General features: G+C 43.9%; 1 protein-coding gene and 1 pseudogene across 1 annotated transcript; one reads left to right on the plus strand and one right to left on the minus strand.

Annotated features, from left to right (window-relative positions):
* Positions 1-556: 556 nt before the first annotated feature.
* LOC140721821 (uncharacterized) lies at positions 557-2,073 on the plus strand (annotated as a pseudogene).
* Positions 2,074-12,030: 9,957 nt separating this feature from the next.
* Positions 12,031-15,125, minus strand: LOC140721822 (uncharacterized). Its single transcript, XM_073036633.1, has one exon. It carries the CDS (start codon positions 14,940-14,942, stop codon positions 14,073-14,075), a length of 870 nt encoding a protein of 289 aa, XP_072892734.1. The 5' UTR covers positions 14,943-15,125; the 3' UTR covers positions 12,031-14,072.
* Positions 15,126-23,495: the final 8,370 nt, after the last annotated feature.

Raw genomic sequence — 23,495 nt, forward strand, 5'->3', positions numbered from 1 at the left:
ACTGAGCCAATTCACAGATTGGAGAAGGTAGAAATGTCCCATTCTTATAGAGACTGGAAGAGTATCAGAGAATTTGATGGTCATTCCAGACACCAACCATGTGCCCAGTTACAAGATGATTTCTTTCTGCAACTTGGGTTGAACCTCACTGTAACAGTGTGATGTCAGATCACACCTTGGTAACTAATGTGATCTCATCTGAAATGTTGTCCTTCACCCACTGATGGATTTTGTAAATCTATTTACAGGTTAAAAATGACAAGGAAATTGCCTATGGGAATTCAAAGCAGTCTTGCTGTCTCTGTCCAGATATTTAAGAATTGGAGCAAGGGATTCCCTCAATCATCCTTCCTGCTCAGACTGTGGGAAGGGATTCACTCTATCATCTGACCGATTGGCATGCCCGTTATTTTACACAGGTAACATTCAGCTGTTCAGACTGGGAATGGAATCACTCGTTCATCTCAACTAAAGGTACGTCAGCAAGTTCACACTGGGACAAGGCTATTCACCTGTTCTGTGTGTGAGAAGGGATTCAGACGATCATTCCAGCTGTGGACACATTGAGTTCACATTGAGCAGAGGCTGGTCATCTGTTGAAATTGTGGGGAAGGATTCACTAGGCCATATCTGACCGAATGGCACACCAGCGAGTTCACACTGGGGAGCGGCCGTTCACCTGCTCAGACTGCGGGAAGGGATTCACATGCTCATCTAAACTGAAGGAACATCAGCGAGTTCACACTGGAGAGAGGCCATTCACCTGCTCAGACTGTGGGAAGGGATTCACTCAGTCATCCTCCCTATTGGCACACCAGTCAGTTCACACTGGGCAGTGGCCTTTCACCTGCTCAGTGTGTGGGAAAGGATTCACTCGATCATCCTCCCTATTGGCACACCAGTCAGTTCACACTGGAGTATGGCCATTCATTTGCTCAGACTGTGGGAAGGGATTCACTCGGTCATGTGATCTGCTGGCACACCAGCGAGTTCACACTGGGGAAAGGCCGTTCACCTGCTGTGAATGTGGGAGGGGATTCGCTCGGTCATCTGATCTACTGATACACCAGCGAGTTCACACTGGGGAGAGGCCGTTCACCTGCTGTGAATGTGGGAAAGGATTTGCTCGGTCATCTGATCTGCTGGCACACCAGTCAGTTCACACTGGGGAGAGACCATTCACGTGCTCAGTCTGTGGGAAGGGATTCCATCGATCATCCAACCTTCATAGACACCAGCGATTTCACACTGGGGAGAAGTCGTTCACCTGCTCAGACTGTGGGAAAGGATTCACTTTATTATTTCACCTACGGAGGCACCAGTCAGTTCATGCAAGGGAGAGGCTTTTCACCTGCTCAGTCTGTGGGAAGACTTTCTCTCAGTCGTCCACCCTACAGATTCACCAACGAGTTCACACTGGGGAGAGGCTGTTCACCTGCTCAGACTGTGGGAAGGGATTCACTCGGTCATCTCATCTACTGAGACACCAGCAAGTTCACACTGGGGAGAGGCCGTTCATCTGCTGTGAGTTTGGGAAGTGATTCATTCAGTCAGCTTATCTACTCAGACAGCAGCAAGTTCACACTGGGTAGAGGCCAATCAGGCTTTGGGAAAAGATTCTCTCAGTAATCTCCACCAAATGTGCATCATTGAGTTCACACTGTGGAGAGGCCGTTCACCTGCTGTGAATGTGGGAAGGGATTCACACAGTAATCTATCCTTGTGACACACTACCGGGTTCACACTGGGGAGAAAGTTTCAATAAGCTTCATGCTGGATATTTGTCCATCACCGTTGCAGAATGTAATTTCGAGAGTGACTGTCGGTGCTGAACTCTGCAATTATTGCTGCTGCTCACCACACCCAGTTCTGCACCCTGGTCACTGGACTTGGGGGGAGTTTCTTCTGCTGCACATTCACCTTTAATGGGACTGGAGCTTAATCTTCTGCATCTGAGACAAATAAATCAGCTCTATTTTAAACTTGGTTTCCGGTACTTAGTGAATTTATAACACACCTTGTGTACAGTAGAGACTCAACTCAGGTCTGCTGGACCCTGCCAGAGATCCTGCTCCAGACAGTCCTTTTACATCCTACCCTGTTGTTCATCTCTCTCTCTCTCTCTCCCTGTGGTGATGGGTTCCAAACAGTCACCACTCTAGGTGAAGAGGTTTCCGTTTTATTTTCTGCAGACTGAAGAAGTTGAGCTGACTGCAGTTCTGCTTGACATGTTCTTCACCCCTCAAATCTCTGCGCTGATAGAGAATGACATTGGTAGTTAACCTCCTTATTCAGGGCACATTCCACATTATGGGTCATTTTCCCTGCTTCTACAGGGTTGTTATAAAACACCACTCTCCTCTAAAGACTGAAATCAGAATGGAAACCATTAATTGGATGTTCAACTGAGCAAGGTCAGAAACCGGAGGCGGGTCCGCACAGGGCAGAGTTTGGTGTACTGGAGGATGGTCGGGGTAAGAACGTATGATGAGGAGAAGGGAATCAGCAGCGGGACGTGGCTACAAATGACAGAGTGGAAACATTTGGAAGCTGATTGACAGAGAAAATCTTTTGTTTGTCTGACTGATGGCACAAGCAACACCTGTGGTGAGGTGCTCTGCTGGTCGAAGAACATGTGTGTGTTGGGAAAAGTTTTATCTATTGAAGCAGTTGTTCCTGCTTGTTTATCTTGTAATGTTATATCCAGAAGTTTATTATAGATTGTCCTTTGTGAAATAATGTATTGATTATCATATAATTTGTAAGATTTTGACTCTAAAACTGTATCAGGCTGGAATTTATGGTGCCTTTATGAAGTGATGGAGGGCATTCGTGAGTTGGTATTTTAAAGCAAGATTTTGGTGAATGATATTTGCCAGTTGTTTGTAGCTTTGTAAGTAATCAGATTGAGTTAAACTACTGCAGGATCCTGGAATGTATTGGATTGTGTCTGGTTTCTCTTGGCATTTTCTGTACTTACTGCCTTGTTTGTTGTATTTAATGTATTTCTGATTTTTTTTCTTTCTTTTGTTAACTACTTTGTCCTGTATTTCTGCAAGGGGCCCCTCTGTTTCTGGGAAGAGGTCTCCAACTCTCTGTCAGGTGCTCGATGCTTCATTGTCACCATCTCGTCTGCTCAGATCATTGGGATGTCTCCCATGGAGAGTCATTCTCATTCCAGTGGTTGATGTTTCCTTCCATAGTGATAATTAATTTTTCTGAGTGGGCCTCACATTGAAGTTTCCTGGTCTGTGTTACTTATCACAATTGCATATACACACATGGAGTACTGAATCCTGTTCATTTTTGATGAAAATATATACTTAGTTTTATCTGACTCTTGTGTGATTTTTTTTTTCATGTGTGTTATTTCTCTTCCTCCTTCTGTCCAAGGTAGTGTCATTCTAGTGGGTTTGAGTGCCAATAGTCTTTTCTGAAGTTCTTATTTATCTTTGTAAATTTTACTGATTGAAATGGGACAAATATATTTTTATAAAAAAAGTTAATGTCGGTATTGATGAAAGTTCGTATTGCCTCTGTTGTATTTGTTAAGTATTGAGCTCTGTTTTGCAGTTTTTTTAAGCCTTGAACTAAATTTTGTCAAAGGGTTTTTCTATTTCCACTACTTTCTATTCTTGTTGGTTTTCCACATACGTGGGAATCAAGAGCCCCGATGAATGGTCTTGGCCCAAAATGTTGATTCCCATCCATAGATGCTGCCTGACATGCTGAGCTCCTCCAGCACTTTGTGTGATGTTCTCAGATTTCTAACATCTGCAGGTCCTCTTTTTGACTGCTTCTTTCAACGGATGCTGCTCGACCTGCTGAGTTCATCCAGCTTGTTTGTACGTCTTGATTTGACCACAGCATCCTCAGTGCACTTTGTGTTTGCAGGTCCTCTTGTTTCCCAGATACCTACCTGTTTATTGTAAGAACAAGCCAAGAACAAGCTAATAGTGGGTTTGTGTGGCTTTGTTGGTAAAATATTAAATACAATCATTAGAAAGAGGTGGCATAGGGTTGGAAAGTGCAGAATCTGTGGGTAGAATTAAAGAACTGCAAATGTAAAAAAAAAACCCTGATGGGAATTGTATAGAGACCTCCAAACAGTAGTAAGTATGTGGTCCACAAGTTACACTGGGAGATGGAAAATGCGTACCAAAAGGGCAATGTTACAATAGTCATGGGGGATTGTCATCCAGGTGATTAGGAAAATTAGGATGGTGTTGGTCTCAGAGGAGGAATTCCTTGAATCCCTACAAGATGTTTTTTTAGAGCAGCTAATGGTTGAGCCCAGATGGGGATCAGCTATTCTGGATTGGGTGTTGTAATGAACCTGAATTAATTAGGTCACTGAAGTTGAAAGAACTTTTAAAGACAAGTGATCTTAATATGATCAAATTCACCCTGACATTAAAGAAGGAGAAGCTAAAATCAGATGTGGAATAAAGAGAATTAGAGAGGCGTAAAATAAAAATTGGTCAAAAGTGATTTGTAAAGTACTTGGGTACGGATGAAAACCAAGCAGCAGTGGTTGAAATTTCTGGAAGCAATTCGGAAGGCACGGGATTTACACATCACAAAGAGGAAGTAGAATTATAAAGGTAGGGTGACAAAACCTTGGCAGATAAGAGAAACCAGAGACAGCATAAAAAACAACGAAAAGGCATAGAGCAAAAATTACTAGGAAGTTAGTGGATTGGGAAGCTTTTAAAAACCAACACAATGCAACTAAAATAATTAAGGAAAAGTTGGAATACATAGGTGAGCTAGCCAGTAATAAAGAGGATACCAAATTTTTCTTCAGGTACATATAGTGTAAAAGAGAGGCGGAAGTGGATATCAAACCACTGAAAAATGATGCTGGAGAGGTAGTAATGTGGTGGGAGTGCAAGGTGATGGCAGGTGAACCGAATAAGTCTTGTACATCACTCTTATCTGTCGAAGATGCTGACAGGAATATGGAAGTCCCAGATGTCAGTGGTTAGAATGTGTAAAGTCACGATACTCGGAAGAAGATTCTTGGGAAAGAGATGGTCTGAAGGTAAATAGGTCACCTGGACCAGATGATGTACACCCCAGAGATCTGAAAGAGGCATCTGTAGAAATGTGGAGGCATTAGCAATGATCTTTCGAGAATCGTGAAGGAAATTCTATCCTAAGGAGTTTTATCCTTCACTACTCCCCCCTCCCAGTTTCACCTATCACTTACCACTTCTTCCACCCCTTTTACCCCCACACTTGTTCCTCTGACGTCTCATCTTTATTTTTCCCCAGTCCTGATGAAGGGTCTTGGCCGGAAACGTCGACTGTTTACTATTTCCCTTATATGCTGCCTGGCCTCCTAGTTTTCTCCAGTGTTTTGTGTATCTGTTGCTTGGATTTCCAGCATCCACAGATTTTCTCCTGTATTTGATCAAAGCAAAGGTGGGGTCATATAATATAGCAAGAAAATAGTGGGAAGTTAGAGGATTGGAAAGCGTTTACATAACCAACAGGTGACAACTAATAAAACACACTGGAGAGACAAGATTAAAAATTAAGGTAAGTTTGACAAAAATATCAGGTATCAAAAGTTGTTCAGATATAGAAAGAGTGAAAGCGAGGCAAGAGTGTTACTCGGGCGTGGCGGTGGATGAACCCAAGTGCAGAACACGGATGCGGAGGCAGAGTCGGGAGTCGTTATTAATGGAGTCGGTATCCAGAAGCGATGCTAGACCAGTGTAACGGGGGGTTTCTTTTTCTTTGTTACTGTGTATGTAATCAAAATGGCGTCTTTGTTTTGTTAAAAGTAGGAATGCTGGCGCCTGTGTTAATAGTAGGAATGCTAGCGTCTTTGTTATGATAAGTGCTGGAAGCTTGTTTGGGACTGTAAACTGATTGTTGGCGGGGATTTTGGGGAGTCGGCGCGATGGAGTGAGAGAGAGAGAGAGAGAGAGGACGGGATGCTGGAAGATGGGCGACAGAACGGACCCCGAGCGGGGGGGGGGGGGTCCCCGGCCCAAAGTTTTCGGTGATGAGAGGAGACAGAGACAGAGGAGTGTGGAGCGTCTGGTCGACCACCGTGGGGGTCCCAGGAGGCGGGTCGAGGAAGTCGGAGGGGATCGAATGGTGGCCAGAAGACTTCAGTAATTGAGCTCCAACGATTGTGCACGAAGTGGTTTGGACTTTGATAAGTTTGGCGCCTTTTCTTTTTTTTCTTCTTCATATATACTGTATCGTTAGTAATCGCTTAGTTATAGTAATCTTTATAAATTGTACTCATTTAATCGCATAAGGTGTACTGTCTGTTTTTTGGGCGAGGTGGGGACATCACACAGCACCCACACCAGCTGATTACCCAGTTTGGCGGGGCCGAAGGCTGCTCCCCCTAGACGAGAACGAGCTGAGCGATGCCTGAGGCGACCCAGGGGTTACATTGTGGGGTGTTCGTCCGGGATTGATTTGTGTGGAAGCTGTGTGATCGCCCTCTTTAAATTATGTCTGCGGCGAAGAGCTGGTGTGCCTTTGTGGGTGTGCGATTGCCGGTTATCACTGCATGTGTGTTGGGTGGGGTGGCTGCTGTTGGTAGCCCGGAGGTCGTTGTTCGAGTTCCGACTAGCGCTGACGAAATGGTGGTGGTACCATGGGTTGTCCGTACTGTTTGGAGAGTGAGGAGTGGCAGGTTGGGATGTTTCAGCTACGGTGGGCTCCGCCCGGTTGTTGGAATAATGTCCAGCCCTAAAGGGGCGGAGCAGACCTCTCAGTTGTTAGGTGAGTGGCAGTGCTTGGCTGAGGGAAAGCGACAGGGATTGGTTGAAAGTTTGAGTAGGCGGGCTGGTAGCGTTGTTAGAACTGTCGGGCGCAATTACCTCTAAGTGACAGCTGCCAGTTCTGGGAAAGTGTGGGAAAATGCGTGTGGTTCGACTGGAAGTCAAATACCGCAGCTGGGGGGCTTATCATATCCGTGGCAGGAGATTGGTGGGAAGTTTTTAGGGTATCGCTTTTGGTTAGGAGGGCAGATAAATTGCTTGCGGAGCCAGGGGGATCTGTCAAGGGGATCAGTTGTTCCGTTGATCCGAGAGGTGTCGGGAAACTTAGTGGGGGAACGGCTTGGGGTCTCTGGGGGAGCACGTTCCCAGCAATGTACCAAGGAATTCCTGCAAGGAACAGACCCTATTCCTGAAGGCTTAGAGGGACCACGCACTCAGGTGTTGTTACGGATGGATGGAAGTCAAGTTAAAGCCATCCTCGGCACTGGGGCACCGGTTAAGTTGCTGTACAGTTTGTTTTATAACCGTTTTTGGAAGCCTTTACCCTTGACGACATTGACGGCACTGGAGATTTGGGGTACCAGTGCCGGTGATTATAAAGACGACGGTTGTTGGTCAGTGAAAATGGAGTTCTTAGAGGCAAATGTGGAGGTGACTGAGGTTCGTGAATCGTTAATGCTGATGTGTCCGGACACTGTTGAGACGGGCAGCGTTTCGGTTCTGGAGAGAACCAATATCCTGTTGGTGCGCTTGGGGGCCTGCCCGGAGGAGGCGGGTGAGAGCTGTTTGGAGGCATTATCGATGCACCCAGAGTTTCGAGCTGCTTGTGCGGACGTGTGTAGCAGCATTGAGCTGATACCGAATTCAAACAAGAGCCGGTGGTGGTATGGCCTGGAGGAGTATCTGAGGGTGAGACCCTCTTAGTGGACGCTGCGAAATACCACCAGGGAGGGGAGTTGACTGCTGAAGACACCTCGGTGAGGCAGAGGTTGCGGCGACTGGCCCCTACAGCCGTGGCAGACGTAGGCAGCATGTGTGTGGATTATATTGGGCCGTAGAGGCGATGGCCTATCTGAGTGGTGCGAAGAGGTTTAAGGTGCTGGATCTGAGGAGTGGATGTTGCCAGATCCCGATGAGTGAGGCCGACAAGGAGAAGACGGCGGTTATAAGTTCCCTAGGAGTCTTCCGGTCCGAAAAGATACCACAGGGTATCTCCGGAGCCCTTGCAACCTTCCTGCAGGGCATGTGGAAGACCATGGGGGTGTGGAGGCGTTTGGAATTTTGACGTATGTGGATGATCTCTTGGTATTTGGATTTGCCTCAGGAGAATATGAAGTGAGGGCATTGCAGGAGCAGCTGAGAACTACAGAGTTAAAGTGTTTTCTGGACATGTGCCAGGGCTGGCGAAGGTCGCAGCTCGTGTCTGTCTGTCTCTACGGAATCAAGTTGGAAATGGAGACTGAGAGACCGGAGAGAGTGATCTGGAACCATTTGAAAGACTTACAAGTTGGAGAGAACGAAGAAAGTTGTTTGACTGAGGGCCACAGCAAACTGAGAGCCTGGAGAAGGGAGTTTGCGGAGGTGAAGAAATTGCGGACAAATCTCGGAAGGGGGAAGCGGTAGCTTGAAGGGAACCTGAAGATGACCATCGACAGTTCAAATGAAGTGCAAAACCTGAAGGTTGATCTGGAAGAAGTCATGAGGAGAAAAAAAGCTGGAGAGAAGTGCAGTGAATACTGAACTGGAGGGTGACCAATCTTTAACTGCTGCTTTTCAGGTCGGGGTGGAAGAAGCTGTTGGAGTAACTGTATTCCAGATTGAGATGGCCGGGATGCGGGAGTCAGAACTGCTGAGCCAGGGGCCAGAGAAGATGATAATTTCAATTGCAGGAGGCTGAAGAGACTGCAGGCCACGTGTTTCCGTTTGGAGAAGATCAAACAGCAGCTACCGATCAAAGAAATGAGGAAGAATACGGATTCGAAGACTGATGTGCTGGATGTGTGGTACATGCTACCTTTTGCTGACTTTCCCTCGATTGAGGAAGAGACCTTTGGCCCTTCTTCCACTGAGTCAGGTGTAGTGGGGAGGGTTAGCTGTGTGCAGAGTGGGGCATGAGTGAGAGGTTGAAAGAGGAGTTGGTAGTGGACCCAAGGTATCCCCAGCTATGTCCTAGCCTAAGGGTTTAGGTGAGGGGGGTACGGAGGTCTCAGAAGGGTTAGGGAACGCCCAGATAGTTGGCCTATATAGCGCCTAAGAAACAGAGCATGAGGTTTACTGTGTGGGGAGATGTCACTGCTTGTGCTTGGGTTACGGTGTGTTGGCAGGAAAGGTGACGAGTTATCTAATAGTCATGAGGACATGACTTTTATTTGGTGGGGGGAGAGTGTAAAGGGGGTTTCTTCTTTTCCTTTGTTACTGTGTATATAATCAAAATGGCGCCTTTGTTTTGTTAAAAGTAGGAATGCTGGCGCCTGTGTTAATAGTAGGAATGCTAGCGTCTTTGTTATGATAAGTGCTGGAAGCTTGTTTGGGACTGTAAACTGATTGTTGGCAGGGATTTTGGGGAGTCGGCGCGATGGAGTGAGAGAGAGGACGGGATGCTGGAAGCTGGGTGACAGAACGGACCCCGAGCGGGGGTCCCCGGCCCAAGGTTTTCGTTGAGGCGAGGAGACAGAGACAGAGGAGTGTGGAGTGGGTGGTCCCAGGAGGCAGGTCGAGGAAGTCGGAGGGGATCGAATGCCAGAAGACTTCAGTAATTGAGCTCCAACGGTTGTGCACGAAGTGGTTTGGACTTTGATAAGTTTGGCGCCTTTTCTTTTTTTTTCTTCTTCATATATAACCGCATCGTTAGTAATCGCTTAGTTATAGTAATCTTTATGAATTGTACTCATTTAATCGCATAAGGTGTACTGTCTGTTTTTTGGGCGAGGCGGGGACATCACACAGCATCCACACCAGCTGATTACCCAGTTTGGCGGGGCCGAAGGCTGCTCCCCCTAGACTAGGACGAGTTTGAGCGATGCCTGAGGCGACCCAGGGGTTACACTCAGATCCCTCTAAACCTCTTCATCCTCTGCTTAAATCTCTGATCCTGGTGACACCTCTGTCCCAGGATCGAGGCCTATACGGGCATCAATGAGGCCTCTGCTAAGGTTCAGCATGGGAAGTTGCTGTGGAAAGTTAGATCACATGGGATCCAGGGAGAGCTGGCTCACTGGATGCACAGTTGGCTTGATGGTAGGAAGCAGAGAGTGATGGTGGGAGGCTGTTTATTGGACTCAAGGTCCAGCCTAGTGAGGTTCCCCTTTCATTATTCATTGATATTTAATTATATTTGCATTTGCACAGTTTGTTGAATTCTATGCTCTACTTGATCTTTCATTGTGTCATCCTGTTACTACTCTATAGATTTGCCAAGTGTTCCTGTAGGAAAAAAAATCTCAGGGTCGTATGTGGTGACAAATGTGTACGCTGATAATGAAATGTAATTTGAACTTTGAACATTGCTACTTGTCATCTAGATCAAAAATTAGGTTGAGAACGTACAGGGCATGGATAGTAGGTTTACAGCCAGTAAGTTCAAACAATTAGTTTTTCTGGAAGATATTATGTATAAATTCTCCGCTCTGTTTCCCTCTCCGCACTTGACCAACCCCTGCCCTTACTGTCTGCCCTCTCACCCTGACATTGGACATCAGTTCATGGTGAAAGTGAATTATTTTCGGGGAACCTGAAGGGGAATTCTTCACTCACAGTTTGGTCAGAGTGGAATGAGCTGCCAGTGGAAGTGTTGGATGTGGGTTCGATTTAGACATGAAAGAGAATTTGAGTGAGAACATGGATGGGAGGTGTATGTAGGCTCTGGGGCAGATAGTTGGAACCAGGCAGTAACAACAAAAAACAGGTCAGCATTGACTAGAAGGGCCAAAGGGCCTGTTTTGGTACTGCTGGGCTCTGTGACTCTTATAATATTCTGATCTGTAATTTCTGCTGTCAGTGTTTTGCTGCTAATGACTGAACCCAGAAATTCACGAAAACGAATTGAAAGACACTTAGCTGGCCACAGAAAGCACTTACACACTATGAAACTCGCTAAAGTGGGTGTTACTAAGTACTGACCATGAGGGTTCCCAAACATTTGCTTCTGGCCCTTTTCCTTTTTTGTTATTTTGAAACTGTAAAAGATGGAAATTAGAAAAGCAATCTTGCTTAAACCATTAAAGAGATGTGTCATCTTTAACGTTATGCCTTCTGGAAATCAGGTCATCTTTTACGCTCTTAACTATTCACAGTAACAGAAATTTTGACCAGGGATGCCCAAAGTTCTGCATGCCACTGTGTATATCCTGTGCCTTCTGAATTACTTCCAGAAATTCCAGCCGTTGCTGCTCTGTTTTCATCCTTGCCTGCGTTCTTCTCAAATCAATGTTGACCATTTTTTCTCTGAAGTCTCTCTAATTCTCTGAATACACATCTGACTTTAACGTCTCCTTCTCTTATGTCAGGGTAAATTTCATCACATTAAGATCACTTGCCCCTAAGTGTTCTTTGAACTTAAGTGCCCTGAGAATTTCCAGATCATTACAACACCCAATCCAAAATAGCTGATCCCCAAGTAGGCTCAACCACGAGCTGCTCAAAAAGCATCCTGTGGGCATTCTAGGAATTCCTCCTCTTGAAACCAACACCATCCTAATTTTCCTAATCACCTGCATGACAGTCCCCCATGACTATTGTAACATTGCCCTTTTGGCACGCATTTTCTATCTCCCATTGTAATTTGTGGACCACATACTTACTACTGTTTGGAGGTCTCTATACAATTCCCATTAGGGACTTTTTTTTTACATTTGCAGTTCCTTTATTCTACCCACAGATTCTACACCTGCCAACACTATGCCACCTCTTTCTAATGATTTTATTTAATATTTTACCAACACAGCCACTACCAGCTTGTTCTTTCAAGAAACATATACCGGTAATTATCTGTGAAACAAGAGGACCCGCAGATGCTGGAAATCTAGAGATCTACACACAAACTGCTGGAGGAGCTCAGCATGTTAGGCAACATCTATGGATGGGAATCGACATTTCGGGCCAAGACCCTTTATCGAGACTCTTGATACCCAAATATCTGGAATACCAACATGCAAAGACAATAGAAAGTAGTGCGAAATAGGGAAACCCTTTGACAGAATGTAGTTCAAGACTTAAAAATTCTGCCAAACAGAGCTCAATAGTTAACAAATACAACAAAGGCAATAAACACTTTCATCAATACCGACATTGACATTTTTTAATAAAAATATCTTGGTCCCATTTCAATCAGTAGAATTTACAAAGATAAATAAGAACTTTAGAAAAGTCTATTCACACTCAGATACGGGTGAATCTGCAGATGCTGGAAATAAATAAAAACACAAAATGCTGGCAGAACTCAGCAGGCCAGACAGCATCTATGGGAGGAGGTAGTGACGACGTTTCGGGCTGAAACCCTTCATCAGGAGTGATACATTTAGATTAACACTACCTTGGATACAAGGAGGAAGAGGAACAACACACATGAAAAAAATCAGACAACAGTCAGATAAAACTTCTAAGTATATATTTTCATCAAAAATGAACAGGATTCAGCACTCCATGTGTGTATATGCAATCGTGATAAGAAATACAGACCAGAAAACTTAAATGAGAGGCCAAACCAGAAAAATAAATCACCACTCTGGAAGAAAACATTAACCAGTGGAATGAGTATGACCTTCCATGGGAGACATCTCAACGATCTGAGCAAATGAGATGGTGACAAGGAAGCACCATGCACCTGACTGAGTGTTGGAGACCTCGTCCCAGAAACCCAGGGGTTTCTTGCAGAAATACAGGACAAGGTGTTTAACAAAAGGGGAAAAAAAACGAAAATACATGAAATACAAACAAACAAGGCAGTAAGTGCAGAAAATGCCAAGAGAAACCAGACACAATCCAACACATTCCAGGATCCTACAGCAGTTTAACTCAATCTGATTACTTACAAAGGTACAATCAAGTGGCAAATACCATTCACCAAAACATTGTTTAAAAATAAAAACTCATGAATGCCCTCCATAACTGAATAAAGGCACCATAAATTCAAGCCTGACCCAGTTTTAGAGTCAAGATCATACAAATTATATGATAATCAATACATTATTTCAAATAGGACAGTCCATAATAACCATCCAGATATCATATTGCAGGATAAACAAACAGGAACAACTCCCTCAATAGACAAAACCATTCCCAACACACACATGTTCCTCAACCTGTGGAGAACCTCACCACAGGCATTGTTTGTGTCATCAGTCAGACAATCAACTGATTGTCTCTGTCAATCAGCTTCCAAATATTGTTACTCTGACATTTGTTGCCACACCCCGCTGCTGATACCCTTCTCCTCATCATACGTTTGTACCCCGACCATTGCTCAGAGCCCCAAACTCTGCCTTGTGCAGACCTGCCTCTGGTGTCTGACCCTGCTCAATTGAACATACAAGTGATGGTTTCCCATTCTGTTTTCAGACTTTAGAGGACATTGATGTTCTCTAACAACCCTTTAGAAGCAGGGAAAATGACCCGTAATGTGGAAATTAGTTGTGATTAAGGAGGTTAACTACCAATGTCATTCTTCCTCAGCCCAGAGATTTGAGGGGCGAAGAACATTTCAGACAGAACTGCAATCAGCTCGACTTCTTCAGTTTGCAGAAAATTCAAGGAAAACCTCTTCACCCACAGATGATGACTATTTGTACCCATCACCAGAGTGAGAGTGAGAGATGAACAAAAGGGGAGGATTTAAATAGACTGTCATGGGACTGAATCACTGGCAGGTTCCAGCTGGGCTGAGTTGACTCTCTACTGTACACTAGGTGTGTTATAAATGCACTAAGTACCGGAGACAGAGTTTAAAATAGAACTGATTTATTTGTCTCAGATCCAGTCCCATTAAAGGTGAATGTACAGCAGAAGGAACTCCTCCCATGCCCAGTGACCAGGGTGCAGAACTGGATGTGGTGAGCAACAGCAATAATTGCAGAGTTCAGTACCGACAGTCACTCTCGAAATTACATTCTGCAACGGTGATGGACAAATATCCAGCATGAAGCTTATTGAAACTTTCTCCCCAGTGTGAACCCAGTAGTGTGTCACAAGGTTAGATTACTGAGTGAATCCCTTTCCACATTCACAGCAGGTAAACAGCCTCTCCCCAGTGTGAACCCAATGACGCACATTTGATGGAGATGGATGAGAAAAACTCTTCCCAGTGTCTCAGCAGGAGATCGTCCTTTACCCAAAGTGAACTTGCTGGTGTCTTTGTAGATTGGATGACTGAGTGAATCCCTTCCCACAGTCTGAGCAGGTGAACGGCTTCACCCCAGTGTGAACTAACTGGTGTCTATGAAGGTTGGATGATTGATGGAACCCCTTCCCACAGACTAAGCAGGTGAATGGTCTCTCCCCAGTGTGAACTCGCTGGTGACTCAGTAGATCAGATGACCGAGCAAATCCCTTCTCACATTCAAAGCAGGTGAATGGCCTCTCCCCGGTGTGAACTCGCTCGTGAGTCAGCAGATCAGATGACCGAGTGAATCCCTTTCCACAGTCTGAGCAGGTGAACGGCCTCTCCCTGGTGTGAACTGACTGGTGTCTCTGCAGAGTGGAAGAGCGAGTGAATCTCTTCCCACAATCTGAGCAGGTGAAATCCCTCTCTGCAGTGTGAACTAACTGATGTCGCAGTAGGTGAGATGACCGAGTGAATCCCTTCCCACAGTCTGAGCAGGTGAAAGGCTTTTCCCTAGTGTGAACTTGCTGGTGTCTCTGCAGGTGGAATGACTGAGTGAATCTCTTCCCACAGACTGAGCAGGTGAACGGCCTCTCCCTGGTGTGAACTGACTGGTGTCTCTGTAGGGTGGAAGAGTGACTGAATCTCTTCCCACAATCTGAGCAGGTGAAATCCCTCTCTGCAGTGTGAACTAACTGATGTTGCAGTAGGTGAGATGATCGAGTGAATCCCTTCCCACAGTCTGAGCAGGTGAATGGCCTCTCCCCGGTGTGAACTCGTTGATGTACCTTCAATTTAGATGATTCAGTGAATCTCTTCCCACAGTCCGAGCAGGTGAATGGCCACTCCCCGGTGTGAACTCGTTGCTGAGCCATTAGGTCAGATGACCGAGAGAATCCTTCCCCACAGATTCAGCAGATGACCAGACCAATGTGAACTGTCTGGTGTGTCCACAAGTGGGATGACCGACTGAATCCCTTCTCACCCACAGAACAGGTGAATGGCCTTGTCCCAGTGTGAACTTGCTGATGTACCTTCAGTTGAGATGTCCGACTGAATCCATTCCCACTGTCTGAGCAGGTGAATGGCCTCTCCCCTTGTAAAATAACAGGCGTGCCAGTCGGTCAGATGACTGAGTGAATCCCTCCCCACAGTCTGAGCAGGAAGGATGGTTGATTGAATCCCTTGTTCCACTGCTTAAATATCTAGACAGAGACAGCGAAACTGGTGTGTTGTGTTTGAGATTCCCGTAGACAAACTCCTTGTCATTTTTAACCTGTAAAAAAATTTACAAAATCCATCAATGGGTGAAGTACAACATTTCAGACGAGATCATTTTAGTTGCTCACGTGTGATCGGATAATCACACTGTTACAGTGAAGTTCAACCCAAGTTGGAGAGAGAAATCATCTTCTAACTGGGCACAGTGCTGGTATCTGGAATGACCAGCCCTTCCTGTCTCTATAAGAATGGGGCATTTCTGCCATCTCCAATCTGTGCCCTGGCTCAGTTTGACTCTCTCCATTGGTATTATTCCCTGTTCCCACTGAGCTGTATGGGTGCCTGGCCCCACAGTAACTGAAACACTCTCACACAAATAGCCTTGTCAAAGTGCAGCTGGGATTTTTTTTAATGTACTTTTAATTTAAAGTGCCACAGTTTTAATGCCATGTAAATATCTCCTACTCAGATGTATGGTTGGTCTGCACAGCTGTTGAAAGGAATTAGAGTAAATATTAGTATTATTTCAGGTTCTTGTCACAGTCATAGAAAAGTACAACACAGAAACAGACTTTTTGGCCCATCCAGTTTGTGTTGAACTATATAAACTGCCCACTCCTGTACACCTGGCCTCCAGGTACCTATACAAACCTCTTAAATGTTGAAATCGAGCTTGCATGCACCAGTTGGGCTGTTGGCTCATTCCACACCCGGATGACAGTCTGCGTGAAGAAGTTTCCCCTCATGTTCCCCTTAACGTTTCACCTTTCACCCTTAACCCATGGCCTCTAGTTGTAGTCCCACCCCATCTCAGTGGTAAAAGCCAGCTTGTATTTACCCTATTTATACCCCTCATAATTTTGGTATACCTTTATCAAATCTCCCCTCAATCTTCTCCGTTTCAAGGAATAAAGCACAGACCTGTTCAATCGCTCCTTATAACCCAAGTCCTCCAGACCTGGCAACATCCTTGTGAATTTTCTCTCAACTCTTTTAACCTCTTTTACACCTTCCTGTAGATTGGTGACCAAAACTGCACACAATACTCCAAATTAGGCCTCACCAATGTCAACATAACATCCGTCTACTGTACTCAGTACTTTGGTTTATGAAGGCCAATGTGGCAAAATCTTTCTTTCTATTCCCATTGAACTGTGACACCATTTTCAGTGAATTATGGACCTGTATTCCCAAATCACTTTCGTCTGGAGCACTCCTCAGAGCCCTACCAGTCACTGTGTAAGACATAGGTCCTACCAAATACAACACCTCACACTTGTCTCCATTAAATTCCATTTTCCGTTTCTCAACCCATTTTTCCGAGCTGGTCCAGATCACACGGCAAGCCATGACAGTCTTCCTCGCTGTCCACTACACCCCCAGTCTTGGTGTCATCCACAAATTTGCTGATTCAGCTAACCATGTTATCATCCAGATTACTGATATAGATGACAAACAACAACAGATCCAGCACTGATCCCTCTGGCACACCACTCGGCACAAGCCTCCAGTCAGAGAGGCAACCATCTGCTACCACACTCTGGCTTCTCCCAAAGACAGTGTCTCATCCAATTTACTATCTTAACTTGAATGCTGAGTAACTGAACCTTTCTGACTCACCCCCATATAAGACTTTGTCAAGTGCCTTGCTAAAGTCCAAGTAGGCAACATCCACTGCCTTGCCTTCATCCACTTTCCTGATAACTTCCTTGAGAGACTCTATAAGATTGGTTAGACATGACCTACCATGCACAAAGCTATGCTATCTATCCTTAATCTGTCCACATCTATCCAAATACTTATCTATCCGGTTCCTGCACATACGTTCCAATAACTTTCCTATTACTGATGTCAAGGTCACCAATGTACAATTTTCTCGTTTATTTTTAGAGCCTTTCTGGAACAGCAGAACAACATTGGCTGTCCTCCAATGCTCCAGTACCTCACCCGTCACTAAGGATGATTCAAATATCTGTGCTTGAGCCCTGACAATTTCTGTACTTGTCTTCCACAGAGTCCCAGGGAACAACTTGTCAGACCCTGGGGATTTATCCATGGTAATTTGCCTTCAGACGGCAAACATCTCCACCTCTGTGATCTGTACAGGGTCCATGGAGTTGATGCTGGTTTCTTCAGTCACTTCTATAGACTGTGTCCATCTCCTGAGTAAATACAAATGCAAAAAAATCGAAAATCTCCCCCATATATTTTGTCTCTTCATATGGATTACCATTCTGAACTTCCGGAGGATTATATTTTTTTCCCTTGCAATCTTTTTGCTCTTAACGTATTTGCAAAATCCCCCCGGATTCTCCTTCACCTTGTCTGCTGGGACAACCTCATACCTTCTTTTATTTCTTTCATAAGTGTTCACTTGAATTTCCTGTACCCCATTTGTTCCTATTTGCCTGTATACACCTCCTTTTTATTGATCTGGGATAGGAAAGCCAAAGGGGTGTTAATGATGCATGGTGGGAGGTGGGGGTAGGGGATGGATGTTTAAACTAAAGTCTCAGGGGGAATAGGAGCCTGAATAACAGAACAGATAGTGGAGGTGTTGTGTAGACAGGTGTTGTTCAAACCTCAGACAAGGTCAGGAATGAAAAACATTGAGCATGATGCAGTGAATATGCTGAACCCTGTATATCTCAATACAAGGAGCATTGTAGGAAAGGTGGATGTGTTGAGGGCATGGATCAACATAGGAATTATGACACTAGGATCTGGCAACTGTGGACTGGGACAGGCTGCTTTATGGCAAAGGTGTGCTTGGTAAATGGGAGTCCTTCAAAGTGAAATTTTGAAAGTACAAAGTGGGTATGTGCTTGTCAGAATAAAAGGTAAAGATAGAAACTGTAGAGAACCTTGGATTTCAAGAGATATTGAGAGCCTGGTGAAGCACAAAATGGAGTTGCATAACAGGGATATCAGGTAGGTTTTTAAGGAGTTTAAGGAATGCAAGAGAACACATAAGAAATAAATCAGGATGGATAAAAGAAGGCATGAATGAGGTTGCCCTCACAGAAAAGATGAAGGATAATCCTCAGGGATTCTAGAGATAGATTAAGACCCAAGAGATTGCAAGGCACAAAGTTGGTCCTCTGGAAGACCGGAATGGCAATCCACGTGTGGAACCAAAGCAGATGGGGGAGATGTTAAATATCTTTTTCATCTCCATTTACTCAGGATATGGACACAGGGTCTATGTGAGTGTGGGAAAGTGGCATTAAAATTGTGGACCCTGTATAGATAAAAGGAGATGTTTGCTATCCTGAGGCAGATTAGGGTGGATAAATCTCCAAAGTATGACAAGGTGCTCCCTCGGAATCTATGGGAGGCAAGTGCAGAAATTGTTGGGGCCCGAGCAGAGACAATTAAATCATCCTTGGTGACAGGGGGAGGTACCAAAGGACTGAAGAACAGACAATGATTTTTCGCTGTTTAACATAGAACATAGAAGTCTACAACGTATTACAATGAATGACACAAGGCAAAGAGTGGTTGTAGATGAGTCATATTCTGCATGGAGGTCGGTGACCAGTGGAGTAACTCAGGTATCTGTTTCGACTCTTACTCTTAGTGATTTTTATAAATGACCTGGATGATGGTGGAGGAATGGGTTAGTAAGTTTGCTGATGACACAAAGGTTGGAGGTGTTGTGGATAGTGTGGAGGGCTGTCAGAGGTTACAGCGGGACATTGATAGGATACAAACTGGGCTGAGAAGTGGTAGATGGAGTTCAACCCAGAAAAGTGTGAAGTGATTCATTTTTTCAGGTCCAATATGATGGCAGGATATAGTATTAATGGTAAGACTCTTGGCAGTGTGGAGGATCAGAGGGATCTTGGGGTCCGAGTCCATAGGACGCTCAAAGCAGCTGCACAGGTTGTCTCTGTGGTTAAGAAGGCATATGGTGTATTGGCCTTCATCAATCGTGGGATTGAATTTAGGAGCCGAGAGGAAATGTTACAGCTATATAGGACTCTGGTCAGACCCTACTTGGAGTACTGTGCTCAGTTCTGGTCACCTCACTACAGGAAGGATGTGGAAACCATAGAAAGGGTGCAGAGGAGATTTACAAGGATGTTGCCTGGATTGGAGAGCATGCCTTATGAAATATATGTCAAACTCAAGGCCCGCGGGCCAAATCCGGCCCACGGTGGAATTATCTTTGGCCCGCGAGATAATATCTAATTACTATTAAAGCTGGCCCCAGTAATCGAAGCGCCTATGGTGTATGATATGGCTAATGCTGAGTTTATTCAGGTACCAGGTTTTCAGGGTTTTTAGTGTTTATTCGGCAGTCTTCTTCATAAGAAATGGAATTTGTAAAGTGAAACACTTTGTAGTTATAGCAGAGACTGAGACACATGAGAGCAGGCTGAAAAAACGGAGGCAACGAAAGCTGCGTTCGCACGCGTCCGACTGATCCGGCCCGCATGAAGCTGCATTTTGCTCAATCCGGCCCGTGACCTACAATGAGTTTGACACCCCTGCCTTATGAGAATAGGCTGAGTGAACTCGGCCTTTTCTCCTTGGAGTGAAGATGACCTAATAGAGGTGTACAAGCTGATGAGAGGAATTGATCATGTGGATAGTCAGAGGCTTTTTTCCCAGGGCTGAAATGGTTGCCACAAGAGGACACAGGTTTAAGGTTCTGGGGAGTAGGTACAGAGGAGATATCAGGGGTAAATTTTTTACTCAGAGAGTAGTGACTGTGTGGAATGGGCTGACGGCAACAGTGGAGGAAGAAGATATGATAGGGTCTTTTAAGAGGCTTTTAGATTGGTACATGGAGCTTAGTAAAATAGAGGGCTATAGCTAAGCCTAAGAATTTCTAAGGGAGGGACATGTACAGCACAACTTTGTGGGCCAAGGGGTCTGTATTGTGCTGTAGGTTTTCTATGTTTCTCTGTATCGCTGTTTAACATAGAACAGAGAAATCTACAACATATTACAGACCCTTCAGCCCACAAAGTTGTGCCAACCATGTAACCTACTCTGGAAACTGCCTGGAATTTCCCCAACGCAGAGCCCTCAATTTTTCTAAGCTCCATGTACCTGTCTAAGAGCCTGTTAAAAGAACCTATTGTATCCACCTCCACCACCGACGCTGGCAGTGCATTCCACTCTGTGTGTGGAAAAACTTACCCCTGACATCCCCTTGGTACACATTTTCAAGCAACCTAAAACTCTGTCCCCTTCAGCCCTGGGAAAAAGCCTCTGCCTATCCACATGATCAATGCCCCTCATCATCTTATGCACCTAAACAAGGCTCTAAACGTAAATAAGGAAATTATACAGTGCTTTGAGGATTTGTTAGAGGCATAGAATATTATGAGGGTATACATAGGGTAAATACAAGCAGGCTTTTTGAAATGAGGTTGGGTAGGATGACAACCAGAGGTCATTGGTAAGTGGGGAAAGTGAAAAGTCACGGGGAACATGTGGAAAATCTCTTCACTGAAATGGTCGTGACAGCACAAGTGGTTCCTGCCAGCTCAATTTCACTATTTAAGAGGAGTTTGGATAGGTAACTGGACGGTAAGGGTACGGAGGGCTGTGGTCCCGGTGCAGGACGTTGCATTAGAGATTTTAAATATTTTCAGCACTTTCTGGATGGGCCGAATGGCCTGTTTCACGGAACTTCTCCATGTCCCTATGACAGAGAAACTGGCCAAACTTGATTGGAAGGGGAAACTGGTAGGAATAACGGGTGGCTGGAGTTTCTGGGAGCAATTCGGGAGCTGAGTGATTGATACATCCCAATCTTTAAAGACTTTATCAGTCATGGAAGGGATAAAAAAATAATTAAGGAGAATGGGAGATGATAATGAAAAATTTGTTAAACCAAAAAATTTTCTAAATTGAGACCATATCCTTAAAGTTTGCTTAACAATTATGTTACCTGTTGTTTTATTTGCTGAAAAAGAAGAATATGATCCAAGAAGAGAGACAATAGAGGAATTTTTTACAGAATTAACTTCTAAAGAGACCCATGATGGGCAATCTTTATGATAAATATAATAGGACCAGAAAGTAAAATTCCTTATATTAGTAGCCCAATAGTAAAACCTAAAGTTGGGTAGGGCTAATCCACCCATCTCTTTATATCTTTGTAAATAAACTTTACTTAAACGAGCTTGTTTATTATTCCAAATATAAGAGGTTAAATCTGCATCTAAAGAATCAAAGTAAGTCTTAGGAACAAAAATAGGTAAGGCCTGAAAAAGATATAAAAAATTTAGGAAGGATCTTCATTTTAATCAAATTAATTTGGCCAATTAGGAATAAAGAAAGCGTCTTTTTCACATAATTCAATGAGGGGTTTAAGTTTTCTTTGAATAAATTCTTGAAGTTTTTAGTAATTGTTACACCTCGATATGTAAATTGACTTGTAACAACTTTAAACGGAAATTTGGCATTTGATGATATTAGGTCATTTAAAGGAAATAACTCACTTTTATGTAGGTGCAGCTTATATCCTGAAAAAGAACTAAACTGGGAAATTAAAGAAAGAACTAAATGTAAAGAAGTTTCAGTGCTAGAGATAAAAAGTAAAATATAATCAGCGTATAATGAAATTTTATGAGACATACCTTCCCTTAGATTGTCCTTCTGGTCTAAGGACCAGAAATGTCCTTAGATTCTCGAAGTGCTATTGCTAAGGGTTCGACAGCTAAAGCAAAAAGTAAAGGACAAAGAGGACATACTTGTCTAGTTCCCCGCTGTAATTTAAAGGTCTTAGAAATTTGGGAGTTAGTAATAACCTGAGTGGTAGGAGACAAGTAAATTAATTTAACCCAACGAATAAAATTAGGCCCAAAATTAAACTTTTCTAAGGTCTGAAAAAGATAATTCCACTCAGTCCTGTCAAAGACTTTTTCTGCATCCAAGGATAATATACACTCTGGAATTTTTTTGGATGGTGAGTATATAACATTCAATAACCGACGTATATTAAAATGTGAGTAACGATTTTTAATAAATCCTGTCTGGGCATGTGATATAATAGATGGTAGAATATTTTCAAGTCTTCGAGTTAAGATTTTGGATAAAATTTTTGCATCAACATTTAATAAAGAAATTGGTCCTTATTAAGAACATCCAGCTGGATTTTCATTTTTTTTTTAAGAATAAGAGAAATAAAAGCTTCATAGAAAGATTGTGGGAGTTTACCTGATTTAAAGGACTCTGATAAAACAGAGGACAAAAATAAGGTGTAAGTAACATAGTGAAAGTTTTATAAAACTCCCCAGGAAAGCCATCAGGTCCTGGGGTCTTACCAGAATGTAAAGCACGTATAGCCTCAGCCACTTCCAAAGAAGTGGAAGCATTGGACAGGTGGGAGGACACAACCATGGCAGAAATGAGAAGCCAAAGCCAATACAAAAGCCAAAGAGAGGGCAAATAATAGAACAACAACTATTGGAAAGTTTTTAGAAACCAACAGAAGACAACTGAAAAAAGATCAGGTATGCTCAGGGCATTGAATTATGATTTGTAGTCGTTACTGAGTCTTGGTTGCACCTAATGATCTGAGACATTTAGAGGAATAAAATATCCAGGGCCTCAATAATTCTTGAATATCTTCTACGAGTCTGTGATTGCCAGTGCTATCATGTTTGCTGTTGTCTGCTGGAGGGAACAGGCTGAGGGTAGCAGACACCAACAGAATCAACAAACTCATTCGCAAGGCCAGTGAAGGAAGTCATTCCTGCCTGTGGCCATCAAACTTTACAACTCCTCCCTCGGAGTGTTAGACACTCTGAGCCAATACGCTGGTCCTAGACTTATTTCCACTTGGCATAATTTACTTATTAATATTTAATTATTTCTGGTTTTACTTTGCTATATGTCTACTCTATTCTTGGTTGGTGCAACTGTAACAAAACCCAATTTCCGTTGGGATCAATAAAGTATGTTTGTCTGTCTGTCTGAAAAACGATATTCCCTGCACCAGTTAGCTTTCAACTTTTAACTTGGCAAGCTCATACAAACTCCACACCTTGAAAATTCCACTACTGAAGGACGCCCATTTCCCAAGTACTCCTTCCACAGAAAACATCCTGTCCCAGTCCACACTTCTTAGACCCATTCTGATACAATCAAAATTGACCTTGCTCCAATTTAGAATTTTAGCCTGTGTTCCAGACCTCTCTTTTTCTATATTTACTTGGAATCTGATGGCATTATGATCACTAGAT

This window comes from Hemitrygon akajei, unplaced genomic scaffold (assembly GCF_048418815.1).
Source record: "Hemitrygon akajei unplaced genomic scaffold, sHemAka1.3 Scf000062, whole genome shotgun sequence".
NCBI lineage: Eukaryota > Metazoa > Chordata > Chondrichthyes > Myliobatiformes > Dasyatidae > Hemitrygon > Hemitrygon akajei.

Coding starts and splice junctions, on each gene's coding strand:
- LOC140721822 (XM_073036633.1), bottom strand. CDS start 14,942: ATGGCTCAGCAACGAGTTCACACCGGGGAGTGGCCATTCACCTGCTCG.